At 41.1% G+C, this 22,283-nt stretch overlaps 1 protein-coding gene across 6 annotated transcripts in view; it reads right to left on the bottom strand.

The window, feature by feature from the left end:
• Positions 1–546: 546 nt before the first annotated feature.
• The window catches only part of FBXO34 (F-box protein 34), a 79,434-nt gene continuing 57,697 nt past the window's right edge, over positions 547–22,283 (bottom strand). For all 6 annotated transcript variants that reach the window (XM_069596685.1, XM_069596688.1, XM_069596686.1 and 3 more), the window contains one exon: positions 547–3,781. In XM_069596685.1, coding sequence (XP_069452786.1) covers positions 1,630–3,771 — 2,142 coding nt within the window. In that variant the 5' untranslated portion in view covers positions 3,772–3,781 and the 3' untranslated portion in view covers positions 547–1,629. The remainder of the gene's footprint in view (positions 3,782–22,283) is intronic.

Below are 22,283 nucleotides of genomic sequence, written 5' to 3'. Positions count from 1 at the left end.
GAAGGGGACGACAGAGGATGAGATGGCTGGATGGCATCACAGACTCGATGGACGTTGAGTCTGAGTGAACTCCGGGAGATGGTGATGGACAGGGAGGCCTGGCGTGCTGCAGTTCATGGGGTCACAAAGGGTCAGACACGACCGAGCGACTGAACTGAACTCAACTCAACTCAACTCAATTCAAGCCAACCTAGCTTGCAGGTCCTCCACAGCAGCTTTCTGGGGCCAGATACTTTTCAGCCCCACCAAGCATTACATGAACACAGGTCTGAATAAATCCTCACTGACTTCTAAATAATTAACTCATCATGCATAGATAATAATACCTCATCCAATAGGAAATAAAGACAGTCCTGGGCAGACAAATGCAAAGTAAGTGTTAAAGGTTTGTAAAAATGTCAGCTCATACTGTTAAGTGAAGATGGCCTCTTTCCAGTGGTATTCTCTCTCCCCCTCCCAACAACTCAATTTTTTAGACTCTTGGGACTCAGTTTACAATATCTCTAATATTACCTCAAAAAAGGAAACAAATCTGCAAAACTCAGGTTCCACTTAAGATGCATGTTTTTATTGAAAAAAAAATTTGTAACCAGACAGAATAGACAAAAATGTTATAATCTGACTATAATATTCTCTCATTCTTGATGAATCACTAAAATATAACAAAAGATTGCTCTCTATGCTAATTTTTAAGGTTGTCCAGTTAAACCATTATTTGGTATCCTTTCAACAGGTTAACCTCTTAACTATTTAGAGTTTCTTCTCAGAAACATTCATATATTATACAGAAAACATTCATAGTTTATTTGGGAAACATTCATATTTTATACAGGATGTACAAATTTGAGATGAGACCCCCCCCCCCCAACCTCCCAAAAAACAAAGCAACCCACACGATTGTAGCTGCAACACTATCCTAGCTGCATTGTGGTGATTACGTTCAGTCTGCATCCACTATTTACAACTGGATTTTAATGTTATTTACAGAGGGGCCAAAAGCACTCATCTAAAGTAAAGGCGCTCGGGTTTAATGTGCACTTTCATAGCCCTAGGAAAACACAACCATTATATACACTGTAAACACCACAGGGCATGAAATCCATCTCCAATCACAAACATCAACCTCACAGATCAAGCATACAAGGTCTAAGTAAGGTGCCTGACTTTTCCTTTGTAAGCATACTTTTCATCCAAGAGTACTGCTATTCTTTTCACAGGACACTATTCACTTATTTCAAATACAGGGCCAGTGCTCTAAACATTCCCGGAACCCTTTTTTGGGGATTGCCTGCACAGTCTGTGATGAACTCTGCTGAACATTCTTGATGGTGGCAAGTCTTCGTCCTCAAGGATTTGATTTGGGAAAACAGGCATAGTTATTCACAGCCAGGTGAATCAAACCATGGGATACAACCCTGAATCAAACGTGAGGCACCACTATAAAATGATGAGACCAATTTTCTTACAGATCATAAATTCAGAGATTTAAGATGCCTGAGCAATGGCGGTCCTGATGGAGTAGCAGAGATTCTCCTGGAGTGATGACTCAGAGGCAACACTCATTGAAATGGTGTATCTAGGTGGTGGTTTGCAGGTTTTGAAATCGGTCTGTTGCCTCGCACATACATTTCAATACTCCTCTTCAGTGTCAGTCCCTTTTGCTTTCTTATGGATTGCCCGATTAAAGCTGTGGCAAGCAGGGACCCAGCGATTGTCATGGAGCCCCAGCTTACAGCCAGGGAAGCCCTTCTGAGACCGGTGGCAACACATCCAGTACCCCGGCCCGTAGGGCAGGGCCTGGCAGTAGGGCTTGGGGTGCCACCGGCACAGGGACACATCCCCTTTCACATATTTTTTCTTGCACTGCTTGCACGGATCCTCTCTGTAGCGTGGATCCCGAACCCAGCGAGAATCTGCTGGCCTGATATTGTAATATTCAATGATAAACTTGAAATAGCAGCAGGTACATTTAAGAGCCACTAAACTCTTAGTAGGAAGTAACCTGAAGATTTTCACCATGATGTGGTGAGGCAGAAAAGCCATATACTGCTGAGGCTCTAAAAGCTGTTGGATTTTAAACCTAGTCTCCAGAAAGTCATGTGACACCTGCTTCTTCCAGCTGGACGCCTCAAGCATTGGTAATGTGCTTTCCACAGGAGAGGCCAGCGGGACAAATGAATCAACCGAGATACTTTTTTCCTCAGATGCACCATCACCTCCAGCAGCCTCTTCAAGCTGACTGGCCTCGGAAGACTCTTCTGTTGTGCTTTCATCTGACTGCGAATGGCCTGCCTGGTGCTGACCAGATGGCAAAAAAAACAGCATCCCTGGAAGTGGGTCTTCACAGGACTCCGAACTGGAAGGCTGGTCTTTCTCTACCTTGGACACAGTGATACTGATGCACAAAGATTCTTTTTTGCGCTGATCAGAATTTTGGTTAGCAAGTGGCACAAGCTCTTCACTAATGCCATCAACAGCATCTGTGGGCAATTCAATGGCTTGGGGACAGGTGAGAGGAGGAAAAGGTGGCCCAACAAGTTCCTCTGTCATTTCCACATCGTGCCTGTTGCTGCTTTTCATGGCAGTCTGCTGATCTGGCTCGAACTCTGCACTGTCTGTGTGCAAACTCACGCCTGCCGGCACCGAGGGGCAGCCCCGAGGCGCGCCATCCCAGGCCTGGGCCCCCTGAGGAGAACAAAGGTCAGCTCTTAAGGGGCTGCAGCCCACAGATACAGACCCCACAGTTTTCACCTGAGTGTCAGGAACCTCCAAGGCGCCTTTGTCTGCTTTGCCTTCCTCAGCCTGGGTGCCATTCACAAGTAGCACGCGGCCCACGTTGCGGCGAAAGCTGTTATTCCTCGAGAGGCTCCCGGGCTCCCGCTGACTCTGCCGCTTCAGGCACTCGGACTCCAGCCTGGCTACCATGTCGAGGACACGGACGGGCTCGCTCTGTGGTTCACCAACCTCAGGATTTCTCCTTTCTGCAGGTTCTTCACATGCTCCTGGGGCGGACAAAGGCTCGGGACTTGGGGGTGCACCTCTGGATTGCCCGGAAAACCGCACCACAGCAGGTGAGTTAGTGCAATTCTTTGCACAACTGGCTAGCAGAGTGCTGGCTCTTTGCTCAAGGAAGGCAACCATCTGTATGACTGACAGAGGCCTCCCGGCATAGACGCCGTCCCCGCCGTCACTCACGTAATGCACAGAACAATGCTCGATGCCACATGCGAAAGGCTCAGGCTGGTAGCATCTACTGTTGACCTCCTTCATCCTTTCTAACTGTATCTTGGCTTTTTTAAGATCCCCTGATTTTTTCCTTCTTTTAGTAGCTCTCCCATCAATATCCCAGGAGCTTTTTATTTTCATAGATCCTATTCTATTACTGCACTGGTGGGCTGCAAAGAATGCTATCTTTTCCTTAGTATTTCCCGGTTTCACAACAGCCCAGATATCAAGCGGCCCTTCCCCTTCTTCACCCTGGTGGATTGTTGCAGATGGTGCATTCTTCTTGGTTTTAACATTCAAGCTGCTCTCTTCAGGACTCTTCCCACTCATACTGCACAGAACATTTGGAGAAAGGATTCCAAAAGGCTTTCGAGATGATGCTTTACCAAGAGAGGCTGAAGGAAAGACACTTGATTTCATACGCCTAGCTTTGCATTCTTTATCGCTGATAGCCCGTTGGTGGCTCATAGGAATTCTCAGAGTTCCTGTGCCGATTTCCAGAGGTTGCCCTTTCTTCTGGAGTTTCCAGTATGGCTTAAGGTGCATAACAGAGGTTCTACAAGAAGGAAATACACATTTGATTAAGAGTCTGATTTTATTTTTAGAAAAGCTTTTTTAAAAAAAACTTATATTCACATGGTTCTAGCAAGTAAAAGAAACATTATCTTTCAGTTCACTAAATCTCTACCAACTCTCATTTCCACTAGTTTTTCATATACAAATCAAGAATAACAAAAGCAAAAACAACTACTTTCCATGGTTTACATGCTGGAAAATAAATTTCAGACTGAGTGACTAAAGGAATTTCAGACCGGCATTAATTCACATTCTATACATAAAATTAGTACTTTAAATGTAAAGAAATTTGAACTTACTAAGACACTTAAGTATCAGTATAAGACACAGTATAGAAGAAACAATAGGATAAAAGAAATCCATCCAAAATCCCTGGTATATTAATGCTTTTCTAAGTCACCATAACTAGCATTTTATTGATTGCAAAACAGTCTATCAGAATTGTTATATTGCTTTCTAAGCTATTCTTACTGTTGAATATTTTAGACATCTATAACTAACTATCTGTACAAGCTCTTAACTGTCAAATTTTCTGCAGATAAAATACAAAGTCCACAATCTTCATTAATTGACTGGTTCAGGAAAAAAGTTCCTGTTTTGTTCCCTGGGCAGGGGTGGAGATGGGAACCATTTTATAAATTACAAAGATAATTACATTCAGAGATATATGTTCTAGTCCTTTTCATATCACTAATTAGCGAGACAGGGTAATTTTACCTTGGGTAAGTCACTTCCTCTCCGGGTCTGAGTTGAAATGGTAACTGAGGGGTTGTGATACTAGTCTAGTCAAAGCTATGGTTTTTCCAGTAGTCATGTATCGATGTGAAAAGTGGACTCTAAAGAAAGCTAAGCACCAAAGAACTGATGCTTTTGAACTGTGGTGTTGGAGAAGACTCTTGAGAGTCCCTTGGACTGCAAGGAGATCCAACCACTCCATCCCCAAGGAAATCAGTCCTGAATATTCATTGGAAGGACTGATGCTGAAGCTGAAACTCCAATACTTTGGCCACCTGATGTGAAGGACTGACTCATTTGAAAAGACCCTGATGCTGGGAAAGATTGAAGGCAGGAAGAGAAGGAGACGACAGAGGATGAGATGGTTCGATGGCATCACTGACTCAATGGACATGAGTTTGTGTAAGCTCCGGGAGTTGGTGATGGACAGGGAAGCCTGGCGTGCTGCAGTCCATGGGGTCGCAGAGTTGGACACGACTGAGCTAAACTGAGATACTAGATTATTTAATGATTTTGTTAGTTTGTATGCCAAGATATCCCACTGCTATACAGAACACCTTGGATTGAGAAAAACAAGTCTTGTCGGGATGCCTGGTCTCCCATAAAATAAAACTACAGCCCAAAATGAACACCTGCAGTCACAGATTGGAGGGAGTGAGGCAAGGGCTTTCACAGGTCTAAGTATGTGGGCTCTCAACCCACTCTTGTTCCTAGGGATACAGTCCAAGACATACACATGGGGCAGTCAGTCACATCCCTTTCTCATTCACTCCGTAACAGTTACCAGGCCTGCACTGTGGCAGCCTTCATAGTGACTGCTTTCAGATAGCAGTTTTATCCATCAAGAATGAAAGTGATTATCCAGAACAGATTTAACTTTCATTTCAAATTTAATTCTTAGAGTCCAGTGTCAGCTAAAAGAAGAAATATGGATATGAATATCTTCCAGCTAGGTAAAGAGAAACCTTACTTTTAAGGCACACAAAGTACAGACACCCCTGAAATAGATGAGACTGATTTGTTTCTGATCTTTGGCAATTACAGCCTACATCTGTTGAGATTACCTCCTTGTGTGCACTGAAGCATTTTTAGCAGCTTTATATTTTATAGAATACAGAATCATTATATTCTATAGGTCAGTTTTACAAGGAGTTACCCAGAATTCCTCAAGAAGATGATATATATATATATATATATATGAGTAAAATAAATGAATATGAGGCCTCTCTTACATTCCTAGTGCCCTCTGTGTCAACAATTTTCTGGTTTTTCATCTCTCTTCAATACCTCCCATGTAAAATGTAAGAAACTGAGGTGCTGAAAAGCCCAATCAATTCGCACATGATGGTCTCACTGCAGAACGCCTGTGAATACATTTCATCTCCAGCAACGTGTGCGCCATTCTGCACTGCACGCTATGTTCTCTTCGCCTTCCTCCCCCACACAGTATTTTAGGTGCTATTATTGACAGACAGCAACATTTGGAAGAAACTAATGTGATTACAGAAGGCTTTTGTGTATGTGAACCTGCAAAGTCAGCTCAACTAACGCATTACTAATAGACAAGGTTTTAGTAGGCTTAAAGTAGATGATCCCACCGAACAGGAGTGAGGACAAGTCCAACAGGGAAGGAAAAAAGCCAGTAAGGTCATTTGATGCAACCAGGGTGACTGCTAGAGAGTAAATGGTGCTTCTGTGGGACCCCCGAAGGAAGTAGAACCTTTAGGCACAGGCTGGAGTCCTGTGCCTGGTTGAAGGCACTGGTTGAAGGACGGCTGAGGTATTAACCACTTGCCCTTCCTTTGCTGGGTTTGAAGGCCCTGAGACAGTAAAATGCTGGCAAGACTCAGAGAAACATGCAAAAATTAAGAGGTTGGGTTGAAATCAGTTTTGAAGCACGAGGATGATAGAGGGCATCTACTGCAAAAATCCGTAAAATAAAAATTTTACATCTCTGAGAGATTACATCAGACTGGCACTTTGCCCACCCGCCACCCCATCTCACTCTCTTAAGTACAGACAGGCACTGCAGAAAGCTCCAGTCAGATTTCCATGGTTGCCAATCTCTTCACACAACTGTATTTGAAAAGTTCACCACAATAAACTCCTGATTCCTTGCAATTAAATAAAATGTGGGTTATAGCACCTACCCACACATGAGTGTTTGTTAGATGCTCAGAAATGTCCTTGAAAAAAATTAAGATCCCTGTGCTCGTTGAATCAGAATTTCTGGGACTGGGCCAAGAATCTGTTTTTAACCTTAGATTTAATTTGAAAGAGAATTTAAAGGTCAGTCATGTGTTAGATCTAAGAGTGTCAGTGGGGTTCTGGTTTGGGCTGGGGGGCTGGGCTACTGACAGGCATGAGGTGGAACTGACCAACACCATTCAGTCCACACTGAAGCATCTACTCTTCAGGACAGACCCATCTTCTTACTTTTTATTCTCTTTAAAACCCACACACAAAAGTCAATGGCCATTTTATTGCCAAATTTCTGTCCAACTCCAACTCCTCAGTTTCTTTGCACTGCTTTTCCAGCTCTCTTTTCTTCTCCAGTCTTTAAACACTGATGTATTCCTCAGAGTTCTTTCTCTAGACCATTATTACTCTTAAGCTATATATCTAAGTGACCTCACAGTTTTAATGACCACAGACTCATGACGCTCCAGTGGTATGCTCTCCCAAGCTTTATATGCTATGACACGCCTAACAGACATACTCACCTGGATGTCAGAAAGAATCTCAAAACTCAAAATGACTACTTAATGACAGCACCAAGTACCTAGAAAAGTTGAAATCACTTCGATTCCTCCTCCCATCCAATCACCAAGTCACTAAAAATGGCTTCCTCTTCTTGTTCATCCCTTACCCAATTGCCCTAGTTTCAGCTGCCATATTTTCTCTCTACAAAGCCTAACCCCTTGCATCAATGAGATGCAAGGTCATGGAGCCCACTCCTGCCTTGCCCTTTCATAATTCAAACTTTGGAAGCTTGTTCACAGGCCATTAACACAGGACCACGTAGATTAAAGCCAAAATTATCACCTAAGATACAAATTTTAAGGTAGGCAGAGCCATAAAACTAACGAAACAGCTTCAAACTTTTTTCATACTAACTGCCACCCATTTATTTCTATCCATTTATTCTCAAAAATTTATTAATAAACACTCAGGGCTGGACTTCAGTGGTGCAATTATGAGTAAGACACAGTTACTGCCCTTGGTTGGTTTAGTCACTAAGTCATGTCCAACTCTTGCAACCCCATGGACTGGCGCCTGCCGGGCTCCTCTGCCCATGGGATTCTCCAGGCAAGAATACCAGAGTGGGTTGCCATTTCCTTCTCCAGGGGATCTTCCTGACCCAGGGATCGAACCCGGGTTTAAGGAGACAGTAAAATCAAATAGGCAATTACAATATAGAGTGTGCTATGTGTTCATAAGGGACAGTACAGGTGCTGTGACAGTCCATGAGGGAAGAAGGTGGAGGGAGAGGACAGAGAAGGAAGGAGTGTGTGAAAGGAGGAGAGGGACCATCAGCACCAAGTTTAGTCTCGAGGGCACAGAAACAGGCGAGAAAAGCCGAGAAGGAAGATAAAGTCCTACGAGTTCAAAAGTTAGACAGTGTTTTTGGGGAAACTGAGGCAGGTGAGAAATAATCAGCATCCCAGAGAAGGTGGAGAGACAGAAGTAAATGGATTAGAAACGAAAAATAGGCACGATTTTATTTAGCGCTTGATTATAAATGGAGGCTGAGGGAGGGAGTCAAGGATGGCTCCTCATGGCTACAGCAACCTGGTAAAGAGTGGCACCTTCTAGTGAGACAGCGACAAAAGCAGGTGAGTTGTTAGTATGGAGCAGGGGAAAAGGTAAGTTCAGTTTTAAGAAATGCTGCATCCAGGTCTGGCCAAGAGAAACAAGAGGAAAGGAACAAGACAGTTGCGACAGAAATTCAACGAGGATAAAGTTTTCTGGACAGAGATTATGATGTCTTTTTCCAGAATTTTCACAAGTATATACTGCATATCTTACGATTATAATCAGAAAAAATGCACATAAAAGTAAAGAGCAATCACACACCCTACCCAAGGCCATATAAAGAATTCTTTCCAGGGGACTTCCCTGGCTGTCCAGTGGCTAGGACTCTGGGTTCTCACTTATGGGGGCTGGGGTTCAATCCCTGGTCAGGGGACTAAGATCCAACAAGCCAAGCTGTGCAGCAGGAAAAAAAAAAAAAAAAAAGAGTCCAGTTAGTGCTGGAGATCCCCGGGTGCTCTGCTGCAAGGAACTGCAGCAGATGAACAGAGGAGAGTCAGAAGTTCACGGAGTGAATGGCAGGTGAAAAGTGAATGTCTGCAACTCTCTCATCAAGTCTGGCTATAAATGATCTTTGTACACAACTGTTACCTTAAGTCCTTTCCAGGAATAAAGTGAGATATAACAATGAATCAATTAAAACTTGAACAACCTTCCTCCTCCAGTAAAGGTCAAAATCTTACGTTCAAGTAATTCCAGTATTCTTTATCAATTCAATTTCTGATTTCAGCTCAAAAGAGCTGGAAAAAACTCCAACCCAAACATACTGTACAATCTGAAAATGAAGCCATGGAAGAGAATTTAACTTTGCTTGGCGGGGAGCAGGGGGAGGAATGCCTAGACAAATGTTAACGAGTCTAAAGAATCACACTAACTCTAGTCTACAGAGAAGCGAACTTGATCAATGAGGAAATCAAGTGGCAATATGGGAATAGAGTGAGGAAAAGAATGAGATTTCTCAGTGCTAGCAGGCTTAGTGCTAAAAGGAACCTGACATCAAAGGCCTGTTTTCTAACTTGTCGCTATTAGTCTGTGGCCTTGCCTACCTAAACAGGTTGGAAGATAACTCGTTTCCTGTTTCTTTCTACTTTATTAAAGTTTCAGGAATGCTCATTCCAAAGAGGAGTCATTTATCAGTATAACAGGAGCTACTCTTTATTTACAAAAGACTAGAGGAATAAAAAAGTATGTTTTCCTTTAGAGGATGAAAGAAAGTAGACAGTAAATAAATCACTGTTCTTTAAAAATGTAAATGCTTCCAGAGAACATCTTATTACGATGGCCTTCTTCACTGGACCATTACAGAAAAGATTAGCAGCTTCAGCAAAGTACTAAAATGACTTCTGAAGCCCTACAGGTAGATAGTAATAGAATTAAGATCAGAATTAGGTAAGTCTCTTGGATCTATATATATTTTTTTGCTACAAAAATACAAAATTAAAATCCTAGGATCAATTATGACACAAAATTAAATAATCTGACAGCATCTATTCAAAGGGCTTCTACCTTTCAAATTGGGATCAGTTTTTCTTAAGTGCCACATAAAACTTCTACTCAGAACTGTGATGATTTAAGCAGATGTGTCATAAGAAGCCACACTAACCTACAAGTATGTACAACTGCTTCTATGGCTATTAAAGTGGACAAAAAATGCCAAGATCAGGAGTGTGTGAACACAGGCAGAGACATAAAAAAAGTCTCCCACTAACCTCTAAGCATTGACAGAATGCATCCAACTCTCAGTGTATCTTAACAACAAAACAGAACAAACTCTAAGCCAGAAAAGACCGTATTTCTCAAACTGAGCTCCAAAATATTTGGGACTGGCTTTTTTTCAGGAGGGTGTTCACTCCTTTTTTAAAAGTAATACTGTCTAGAGTCATTTCAAGGGAACTTTGAACTTGTTTTGGAAGGACTGGATGGTTACTAGTGTATAATTTAATGGAAAAATCTTTTATTGTCTTTTAATATTATACTTATTTTTCCTATTTCCAATGTTTCTTACTGAAAACGAAGACTTCTATTTTTTTTACATAGAAAATTGTTACTTCTTTGAATGTGCTGGTGCTTTTTTAAAACTTTGACACCAATCATTCTTCCATACATATTTTATGTGAATTTATAGCCATAGCAATTTTTTACATCGTTGCATATGCAGTATATTCAGAGCTTTAACATGTGTCCTATTCGATTAAAATGTAACTTGGACATAAGGATGTCATCTTCTTTAGGGAATAAATGTTAGAGAGTCTAAGGCCAGTCATGAACACAGTTTAAAAACCCATTAGTTGCCAAACAACATTTCACAGGAAAATAAATCAGAACAGCAACCACTTCTCAAGTGTAGATGCAGCACCCACATTGCGCGTGTCTGCCAGGGTACTCATACCACTCCACCTTGAGCCTCAATCTTGAGCCAAGCAACCTAACAGCCCACTGGGCACAGGCTGGCCCACTGACACTGTTACAAACAACTAAATTTTGTTTTTAATTTTTACTGAAGCACAGCTGATCTACAGTGTTGCTTTAGCTCTACTGCGCAGCAGAGTACACCAGTCATACACATACATGCATCTGCTCTTTTTTGGGTTCTTTTCCCACACTGGTCATCGCAGAGCACTAAGAAGAGGTTCCTGTGTTATACAGTAGGTCCTTATCAGCTGTCTATTTCTATATACTGAACCACTAAATTTAAAAACGGTTTATCCCTCGGGAAGGAGGGAAAAGGCAAAGATTCAGGATAACAAACACTAAAGCATCAAGCAAAATAGTTTGCTTCCATTATCAATGAAGACAAATGTAAGATTCTTGTCAGCAATCCTGGGTGGAGGGGAAAGCAGGGAGGGGATTACTTGACCTACAGTGTTTATCAAAGAAAGAAGCCTAAATCTCAGTCCTGCCCAGCTCTTTAGTAATTCTACCACATCCCTGTATAATTTGTTGAATCAAGACTGCAGTAGCAGTCTTCACTGGGTGGTCAAGGTTTAAGAATTAACACTTGTAAAGAAATGAAGTTTATGATCAACAGAAAACAGAGAAAGTTGCTCTGGGGCTGTTATTGGAGCTTATCACAGCCGGTTTAAATACTGAAGTGAAAAATGAGTATTTTTCCAAGGGGAAATGTGAGAAATCTACACTACAGAAAGCCAATCGTTAGGCACTGAGGAGACCAAATTGTTATGTTACAGCAAAAATCACATACTGGGTTTTATGTAGTTGTATAACACATCTCATATAAAACTTCTTTGAGTACACAAAGTAATCATGTTTACATTTAGCTACCTTCCAAAGGCCTGGAAGTAGCTAATGATCAACCAAACAGGATCAGAATAACTTTTAATCCTACTAGCCAACACTGAAGGTGGGCAGAGGGGAGAAGAGAAAAAAAATATATTATTATAGAAAATCTATACTAAGAAACTCCAGTACTCTTGCCTGGAAAATCCCATGGACAGAAGAGCCTGGTAGGCTGCAGTCCATGGGGTCGCAAAGAGTCAGACACGACTGAGCGACTTCACTTACACTTTTCACTTTCATGCACTGGAGAAGGAAATGGCAACCCACTCCAGTGTTCTTCCCTGGAGAATCCCAGGGACGGGGGAGCCTGGTGGGCTTCCGTCTATGGGGTCGCACAGAGTCGGACATGACTGAAGCGACTTAGCAGCAGCAGCAGCAAACTAAGAAAACACTTAGGCAATTCAGCACAACACCTTACCCCAGTGGCTCAACAGTAAAGAACCCAGCTGCAATGCAGGAGCCACTGTTTTGATACCTGGGTTGAGGAGATCTCCCGGAGGAGGGCATGGGAGCCCACCCCATTATTCTTGCCTGGAGAACCCCATGGACAGAGAAGCCTGATGGACTACAGTCCACAGTGTCACAAAGAGTTGGATATGACTGAAGCGACTAAGCACACACAAACCAAGAAAACCTACTGCAATTCAGCAGAAAACCTTAAAAAGAGAAAATAGCAATAGGCAGAAATCACTAGCTGGTCTTGTTTAGTGAAAGAAGCTCCTTTATTTTCTATATACCAAAGTCAGCCAGCAAAAATAACATTGAGCTGTGAAATTTTTAAACCTGGCTACTCTCTATGCAAAGGTACTTTCTTTGACCTTCCTCAAAAAGCAGCTTTGGACCTGTTCACACAACTGGGCAAAGGATAAGTTTATATAGAATTTGACCTAGGGAACTCTGTGGATACAATTTCACTAAGATGTAAGCCCCCAAGGACAGAGACCCTTGTCTACCTGGTATACCACTATTGCCCTAGAATTTTACTGAAAAACTGTTCACTGGATTTGAATGAATGATGTATTCTACATTATACAGCCTGAATCTGGAAACCAGAGACAGAATGCAACATCCGTCCCTACTGCACAAGCGCCTCAACTGGATGGCTACAGCCTGTTGGATTCAACAAGGTATCAGTGGCAAGAAGAATGTGTGGCAAGTGTCTCAGAAAGCAAAACTGCTGTTTGTTAAAATGATTTATTATACTATTATTTTCCAAAGAGTCACCTAAAAATTACCTTACTAAAGATCCATCTGGAATACTACTGAAAAAAATCAGGGTTTTTTTTTTTCCACTGCAGATATATATGAAGAATAAATTCAATCATACTTATCAGCTATGATTAGAAAGGGTATTCAAATTCAGCTTACCTGAGGAGCACTGAGCTTGACAAGATGTGAAGAGAGTTCAGAAGAAAGTCAGTAAGAATATATTAGAGGAAATGTATTAGTTATTCTATGTATTAGTTATCTGGTCACTTTCAGACTCACTGAAGAAAATCTCTCCTATTAACTCCACCACAGGTACTTTCATGAGCTTCTGTGTGAGCTGCTCAGACCACTAGGCCTTAGATCAATCACTCTCCAGTTCGCCAGTTTCAGCTTCTTGCTTTAAATGAAATACGAAAGACGTGACCGGGTTTTTCTACACAAATTAATTCTTTCCATAAAAAAACAAAAATACTCATATAATACATATTAATAGGAATATCTGGAAGGTCATCAAAGATACCAAGTGGGCCCCACAACCCAGTGAATAATACTCAAATGTAAAAATGCAGGTCAAGAAATAGGACTTACTGTAAACTACAAAAGTCAACAAAATCAGATCACCTTCCAAGCCTCCCTTCTACAATCTTACCCCCAAAAAATGCACAATTTTGAAACCAAGGTCTTCAGTAAGTAATCCTATCGTTAACTACACTAAGCAGACATATTTTTGACCCAGAAATGATTTTTAATCAATTATACTTTTTGCCTAGAAATCATTTTTTTAATTAATTGTATAAGCTCATTAAAAGAAATGACTTACATAAGCAAATAAGACTTTAAAACAGCAATTAATAATATACAAGTAGGTGAGTATACTGTATAGAGCTTCTCCATCTTGATTATATTCTTTGCAGCCAAAGATGGAGAAGCTCTATACAGTAAACAAAAACAAGACTGGGAGCTGACTGTGGCTCAGGTCAAGAACTCCTTATTGCCAAATTCAGACTTAAATTGAAGAAGTAGGAAAAACCGCTAGACCATTCAGGTATGACCTAAATCAAATCCCTTATGATTATACAGTGGAAGTGAGAAATAGATTTAAGGGTCTAGATCTGATAGATAGAGTGCCTGATGAACTATGGAATGAGGTTTGTGACATTCTACAGGAGACAGGGATCAAGACCATCCCCATGGAAAAGAAATGCAAAAACAGCAAAATGGCTGTCTGGGGAGGCCTTACAAATAGCTGTGAAAATGAGAGAGGTGAAAAGCAAAGGAGAAAAGGAAAGATATAAGCATCTGAATGCAGAGTTCCAAAGAATAGCAAGAAGAGATAAGAAAGCCTTCTTCAGCGATTAATGCAAATAAATAGAGGAAAAGAACAGAATGGGAAAGACGAGAGATCTCTTCAAGAAAATTAGAGATACCAAGGGAACATTTCATGCAAAGATGGGCTCGATAAAGGACAGAAATGGTATGGACCTAACAGAAGCAGAAGATATTAAGAAGAGGTGGCAAGAATACACAGAAGAACTGTACAAAAAAGATCTCCACGACCCAGATAATCATGATGATGTGATCACTAATCTAGAGCCAGATACCTTGGAATGTAAAGTCAAGTGGGCCTTAGAAAGCATTACTACGAACAAAGCTAGTGGAGGTGATGGAATTCCAGTTGAACTGTTTCAAATCCTGAAAGATGATGCTGTGAAAGTGCTGCACTCAATATGCCAGCAGGTTTGGAAAACTCAGCAGTGGCCACAGGACTTGAAAAGGTCAGTTTTCATTCCAATTCCAAAGAAAGGGAATGCAAAAGAACGCTCAAACTACCGCACAATTGCACTCATCTCACATGCTAGTAAAGTAATGCTCAAAATTCTCCAAGCCAGACTTCAGCAATACGTGAACCGTGAACTCCCTGATGTTCAAGCTGGTTTTAGAAAAGGCAGAGGAACCAGAGATGATTGCCAACATCCGCTGGATCATCGAAAAAGCAGGAGAGTTCCAGAAAAACATCTATTTCTGCTTTATTGACTATGCCAAAGCCTTTGACTGTGTGGATCACAATAAACTGGAAAATTCTGAAAGAGATGGGAATACCAGACCACCTGACCTGCCTCTTGAGAAATTTGTATGCAGGTCAGGAAGCAACAGTTAGAACTGGACATGGAATAACAGACTGGTTCCAAATAGGAAAAGGAGTTAAGTCAAGGCTGTATATCGTCACCCTGCTTATTTAACTTATATGCAGAGTACATCATGAGAAACGCTGGACTGGAAGAAACACAAGCTGGAATCAAGATTGCCAGGAGAAATATCAATAACCTCAGATATGCAGATGACACCACCCTTATGGCAGAAAGTGAAGAGGAGCTAAAAAGCCTCTTGATGAAAGTGAAAGAGGAGAGCGAAAAAGTTGGCTTAAAGCTCAACATTCAGAAGACAAAAATCATGGCATCTGGTCCCATCACTTCATGCGAAATAGATGGGGAAACAGCAGAAACAGTGTCAGACTTTATTTTTTGGGGCTCCAAAATCACTGCAGATAGTGACTGCAGCCATGAAATTAAAAGACGCTTACTCCTTGAAAGAAAAGTTATGACCAACCTAGACAGCATATTGAAAAGCAGAGACATTACTTTGCCGACTAAGGTCCGTCTAGTCAAGGCTATGGTTTTTCCTGTGGTCATGTCTGGATGTGAGAGTTGGACTGTGAAGAAGGCTGAGCGCCAAAGAATTGATGCCTTTGAACTGTGGTGTTGGAGAAGACTCTTGAGGGTCCCTTGGACTGCAAGGAGATCCAACCAGTCCATTCTGAAGGAGATCAGCCCTGGGATTTCTTTGGAAGGAATGATGCTAAAGCTGAAGCTCCAGTACTTTGGCCACCCCATGCAAAGAGTTGACTCATTGGAAAAGACTCTGATGCTGGGAGAGATTGGGGGCAGGAGGAGAAAGGGACAACCGAGATGAGATGGCTAGATGGCATCACGGACTCGATGGACGTGAGTCTGAGTGAACTCCGGGAGATGGTGATGGACAGGGAGGCCTGGCATGCTGCGATTCATGGGGTCGCAGAGTTGGACACGACTGAGCAACTGAACTGAGGCAAGTACACACTAATTACAAGGCATGCTGCTGCTAAGTCGCTTCAGTTGTGTCCGACTCTGTGCGACCCCATAGATGGCAGCCCGCCAGGCTCCCCCGTCCCTGGGATTCTCCAGGCAAGAACACTGCAGTGGGTTGCCATTTCCTTCTCCAATGCATGAAAGTGAAAAGTGAAAGTGAAGTTGCTCAGTCGTGTCTGACTCTTTGCGACCCCATGGACTGCAGCCTCCCAGGCTCCTCCGTCCATGGGATTTTCCAGGCAAGAGTACTGGAGTGGGGTGCCATCTCCTTTCCGATTACAAGGCATATATATCCCTAATAATTATTTCTTGCTAGGAAATAACCACCACTAAGCAATCTAAGACAATTTCATAAGTGGATGAACTAGGTGGCTCTGAAGTCATCCTGAAGTAATCAGCTACCCTACACAGCATATAGAACATCTCAACACCAAATCATGTACTATATTTTAATCACTGCTACAAAGTCAGAGAAAGAGAATATTAATTCAAAATAAAATACTTACTTCATTAAATGCATTAAGTAAAATTTTATTTCCTGACAGGTTTTGATTCAAAATAAACAGAAGGAATGACAGATATCACCGTTTTCCAAATTTCACTGAATTAATGGATCTAGGCAACGATTATCAGTAGCTGCTAACATCACGAAACTGAAACACAACCAGACATTACATACTCCTGACGGGGGAAAGGAGATACTTAAAAAAATAAATTCAGTTCTATTCTGGCCAATTCTTTAGTGCTAGTCTCAGAGGAAATACAGAAGACAAAAAGATTAATATATATGTGTGCATGTATGTTTGTAGTTTTAAGTCCTCATCCCTTAGATATCTTGAAATCTTTTAAGCTTAAATGATACGTTTTCAAAACAACATGAGAGAAGGAATTCCCTGGTGGTCTGGTTAAGACTCTGACTTCCAATGCAGAGGGTGCGGAGCCAAAAAAAAACACAAACACAGAAGCAATATTATAACAAATTTAATAAAGACTTTTAAAAAAGCCCACAAAAATAATATTATAACAAATTCAATGAAGACTTTTTAAATGGTCCACATCAAAAAAAAAGGTGGAGAAGTGGTTCAGAGTATACAGATCAAGCAAGATTGGCAACTAGATGACAAATTATTGAAGCTGAGCAATAGCAAAGTGGGGTTTATTGTTCTATTATTTCTGCATTTGTTCAGTTCAGCCACTCAGTCATATCTGACTCTTTGCAACCCCGTGGACTGCAGCACGCCAGGCTTCCCTGTCCATCACTAACTCCCAGAGCTTACTCAAACTCATGTCCATTGAGTCGGTGATGCCACCCAACCATCTCTGTTAACCTAACTAAATTTTCTCAGAATTACTGGTTTTTTAAAAGGAGAAATAAATAAATGGAAGCATCTGAAAACGATGGATGGATGAGTCCAGAAATGTTCATTATGCACACACAGTTGGAACTGCACACCCTCTGATTTAGAGGGAGAAAACTGGAATTCACAGGTTCCCTGGGTAGGGAGCTCTGCAGGGATTACTGTTAAATCTGTCACAGATAAGCCCCAGGCTGTCTGATGCAGTTCTCCTTCCTGGTTCAGACCCAGGGCACCAACCAACAGAAGTTCTTCACGCCCTTTACTGAAAACTGAACAGGAAATAAACCAGAAGGCACAAAAAAGATAAGAAAAGGGAGACAAACACACAGGCAGTCAAAAAAGAACTTAAAGACAACAGTGGTCAAGACCAAGCAACTCATTTCTCAAACGAATATGGCTTTCAGTCCCTCATTCTGTAACCTAAATGTGCAGCTTAATACCTGAATCCGCCTTGCAAAAAATGCTCTTAACTTTCACAACTTTAAAGAAAAATATAAACATTTAAATAAATACATATGAAGTTTTGCTATTTAAAGATATCTTATTGCAAATTCTTTTCTAACAACAGTCACCCCCCCCCACATTCACTCATGGGGAAGGGGAAAATTATATTATTAATATTAAAATATTAATATTATTAATAATGTAACCATTGATATTTACTGAGTACTTAAGCTGTACACTATGGAGTTTGATTATGTATATATATGTATTAATTTCATCTTCAGGACAATTTTATGAGATACAAAAAATTACTATTATTAATTATTCCCATTTCACAAATGTAGAAGCTAACCATGTGGAAACTGACCAACTAAGTATAACAAATACTAAGTGCTAGGTCACTTTTTGGGGGGAGCGCTTTGCCACGTGGCATGTGAGGATCTTAGTTCTCTGACCAGGGATCAAACCTGTGCCCTCTGCAGTGGAAGCACCAAGCCCTAACCACTGGACTGCCAGGGAATTCCTGCTGGGTCATTTTAAAAATGTGCTTCATAATATTTTAAATGAGGCCATGTATGTGTATATACACATATATTTATATAACAATTAGTAAAACAATCAAATGATTTATCTATAAGTCACTAAATGGTCTGTACAGAGGTTCCTAATTACAAGTACAGTATATTTACAACTGTTACAGACCACAGTCACTTTAAGTTCATTTTAACAGAAATGTTTCTCTTGCCCAGGAAATAATCAAAGACCCAACGATAACTGAACATACAGGTCCAAGCTGAACAAGAAGCCAAAGAAAAAGCATTACATGCCATCAACTCCTTAAGTGTATCCCTGTCTGAAATTTTATAAATCCCTCATTGGGTCAAGTACAGATCACTTTACACAAAGGAATTCCAAGAAAAATGCCAGAATTATTCTACAATAGCATCCTCGTCTCCCACATCTTCATCAATCTGGACTCCAAATACAGGGGGAAATAATGTTAAGGAACTCCTTTGAATGAAAACACCTGCCCTTCGGGGTTGTACCAGATCATTAATGGACCCATCTAACTTGCTCGGTGGGACACCCAGTTTGACAGGGCAACCTCCCCACTCAGGAGACTATTTCATAACCTCAGAAATAAACCCCAAATTCCACCTTACCTCCCACAAGAGAAGTTGTGCCACATGATCTCCCTGCTTCTCTACAAAGCCTCGACATCTTCTCAGTCATCTAGGGCTGAAAACTCAGCACAGGGGTTCTCAAATTTCTAGGAACCTGGATCCTTTTCAGAATCTGAGAAAAGGTCTGAGTTCTCTGCCCCAGAAAAATGCCAGAATATCCACAGAAACAATTTTGGACTGAATTTTGGGGAAATCTCAGGGCTTATGATTAAATAGAGGCTGCTTTGGTTCCTCCTCCTCCTTTTACCTTCACCTTCACAGTAGCCATCTGACCTTTCTACCCCACTTGTCAATATCTTTATCACTCTTTATCCATAGGAACTACTGAAACAGAACTGGGTCCCTCCCTGCCTAGGTCTCATCCACAGCGCCAGCCCTACCCATCAACGGTGACTATAAGCCTTGTCTGAATTCTCAGAATATTCTCCTGGGTCACTTACCATGCCTACCTTGTCTTCATCTCCCCTATTACACTGTAAGCTCCTGAAAGGTAAGAATAATCTTACTCCTTTCTGTATCTCTTAGAGAGCATGCAGCAAAGTGCCCTGCACATGGCAAGCGTTTTCACAAGCATGAATGTCAAGCCTGAGTACTTAAAAGAAGCCAGCCGATCAGCATAACCTCTTAACTGGAACATTAGGAGTGTCTGACTCATCAATGCTTGGGCAGCCCAGGAAGTTGATGCAACTAAGCAGCTCCACCCATCATTTCCTGATCTAGCACCCTGCTCTCTCAGAGATGGGAGGCGTGTGAGGTGGAGACTCAGAGGCTCTCCAGCTCATGGTCAGTTTTCTACATTAACAAAAAGTACTTGGGCTTGAGCAGCAGCATTTTTCCAGCACTCTAGTTACCTAAAACACTCCTATGCAGTATCAGCTTTTAAAGAAAATCCTGCTCACCAGCCATGCACACACATTTCCACATACTGTCACTTTAGCTACAATAAAAACTTTCATGTAACTAAGAACCTCCAGAACAGAACAATCTAGATATGCAGGCATTCAGCTATGAGTTAGGCAACCTCCTTCTCATTTTCAAAGCCCCAACCACATCCTTTAAATACTACAATATATAGATCCTAAGTTTCAGTAAGAAACACTGTGAAGTCTCCACATGATTCTTTAGGATATTAAACACAGCTGTCTAAGGACATGTTTACTTATAGATTAAAAAAAAAAAATCAGTGTTAACAAAACTGATGATAAACAGGCTCCTGCACATTCAAACTAGAAAGAGGACACAAAGAAATTTTTAAAACTTCCATCTTTAAGGTATATAAAAGCATAAACTATGTCCTAGTATAATGTTTTGGTTATTTCTGTGTAAGTTACGTATATATATTATATACGTAACTTACATAGAAATATATATAACTTACACTAAAAAAACACCTAATGCTTTAATTACTTCAAAAGAAAGCCCTAACTTTCCTGGTTCTAAATTATATAAAGTATGCAGAGTTCACACCCAGAACCATGAGGTACTTCAATTATTAACAAAGCAAACCACAAAGGAAAACCTGATCAGATTTCAGTCCTGGGTTAAATAGATGCAAAACTACAGATACCAAACAGCAAAGCCAAACAAAACTCTCTCCCCTAAATTTTTATTAACAAGCTTATTCCTCTGTCCTATTACTAGTACAATAACATAACAGTAACCTTAATTCACAAACTGCTAGAATTTGTGACTCATGGGTATAATTCTTGCTTTCCATCCTCAAAGCAGGATCCTACTCGCTAGGCAAGATGGTCCTGTAGCTAACAAACTAGTCCATTGGAAAAAGAAAACAAACATCTTTCCTAAACGTAACAGCACCTGAGCTTCAAGGAATGTTTTGTATCTACAAAGCACTTTCATAAAGATCTCACTTAGCCCTCTTTCTGTTCCTCAGCTTATTTGCATGTTGGGGCCTTTACGCCAGCTGCTCCTTCTTTCTCCCCAATCTCTGTATGCCTACCTATCCCCTTGAGGTCCTCATGTCACCATAAACTTCATGTTCCTCCGTCTTTTTGTAGTTCACAGCCTGCAACCATTGTGCCGAAAAGGAGATAAAAGCCCAGAAATTGAAACCTGCTCAAGATCACAGTAGTGATGTAGTCATTACTTCAGAGGTCAACATCTTCTGATACGCTAAAAATTTAAAACACTGTATTTTAAGTTATAAAAGATTTAAATAAATAAAGAGGCTCACCAAGTTCTCTTTATGAAAACAGTCTTCAATATGTTTTATTTCAGGAACTGACACTCAGTCCCATCTTGTATTAAACATCTTATATTAAACTTCCCTCCCAGTTTTAAGACAATCTTAAAAAGCTCTGTATCCAAAACATCTTCTGCAGTAATTAGCAAAGAACTGAAAATTTCCCAGGAGCAAACCAAAAGCTAACATGCACCACCTGGGAGAGGTGATAGTGCTAAGCCCAGGATCAAATATAAGTAGACACTTTGGTGGTGGTGGTTTAGTCGTTAAGTTGTGTGCAACTCTTGCAACCCCATGGACTGTAGCCTGGGGTTAGATTCTAGCCTAGATTCTCCAGGCAAGAATACTAGAGTGGGTGGCCATTTCCTTCTCCAGGGGGATCTTCTCGACCCAGGGATCAAACCCAGGTCTCCTGCATTGCAGGCAAACTCTTTACCGACTGAGCTAGAAGGGAAGAGAGTAGACACTTTAAAATCAGCCTATTCAGGACTTCCCTGGTGGTCCAGCGCTTAGTAATCGGCCTGCCAATGCAGGGGACACAGGTTTGATTCCTGGTGGGGGAAGATTCCATGTGCCGAGAGGCAACTAAGCCCACACACCTAGAGCCCATGCTCTGCAGCCAGAGAAGCCACCGCAATGAGAAGACCTCACACCACAACAAAGAGTAGCCGCTAGAGAAAGCCTGCGTGCAGGAACAGACACCCAGCACAGCCGCAAATAAATAAATAAGAAGTCAACACTTCTTTTTCTTTAAAAAAAAAAAAAAAAAAACCCTATTCAGTGTTGCACTGAATGTCCTCATGGAGAGTAATATTCACTCTAACTCTTACTTATACTGAGCGGAATGTTTATGTGAGAAAAATATTAAAACACTAGTGCATGATTAAATAGAATATTCTTCAGTTCCTGAATTTGCTTGGAAAATAATTATTTAATATCTACAGATATGCTCCAATATGTTTGAAACTCTAATTCAAATTGAAAGCCAAATAATGTTAACAAAGGTTTCAGCCGCAGTTCAAATGGAGAAAAAGTAGTGTGTGAGTAACCACAGTATCTTTCAGTTCAGTTCAGTCGCTCAGTCGACAAACATAAAAGCATCTGCAGACTGAAT

The sequence above is a fragment of the Ovis canadensis genome, chromosome 7 (assembly GCF_042477335.2).
Source record: "Ovis canadensis isolate MfBH-ARS-UI-01 breed Bighorn chromosome 7, ARS-UI_OviCan_v2, whole genome shotgun sequence".
Lineage (NCBI taxonomy): Eukaryota > Metazoa > Chordata > Mammalia > Artiodactyla > Bovidae > Ovis > Ovis canadensis.
Note: the sequence above shows the minus strand (reverse complement) of the source record. Positions and strands in the feature narration are given on the sequence as shown.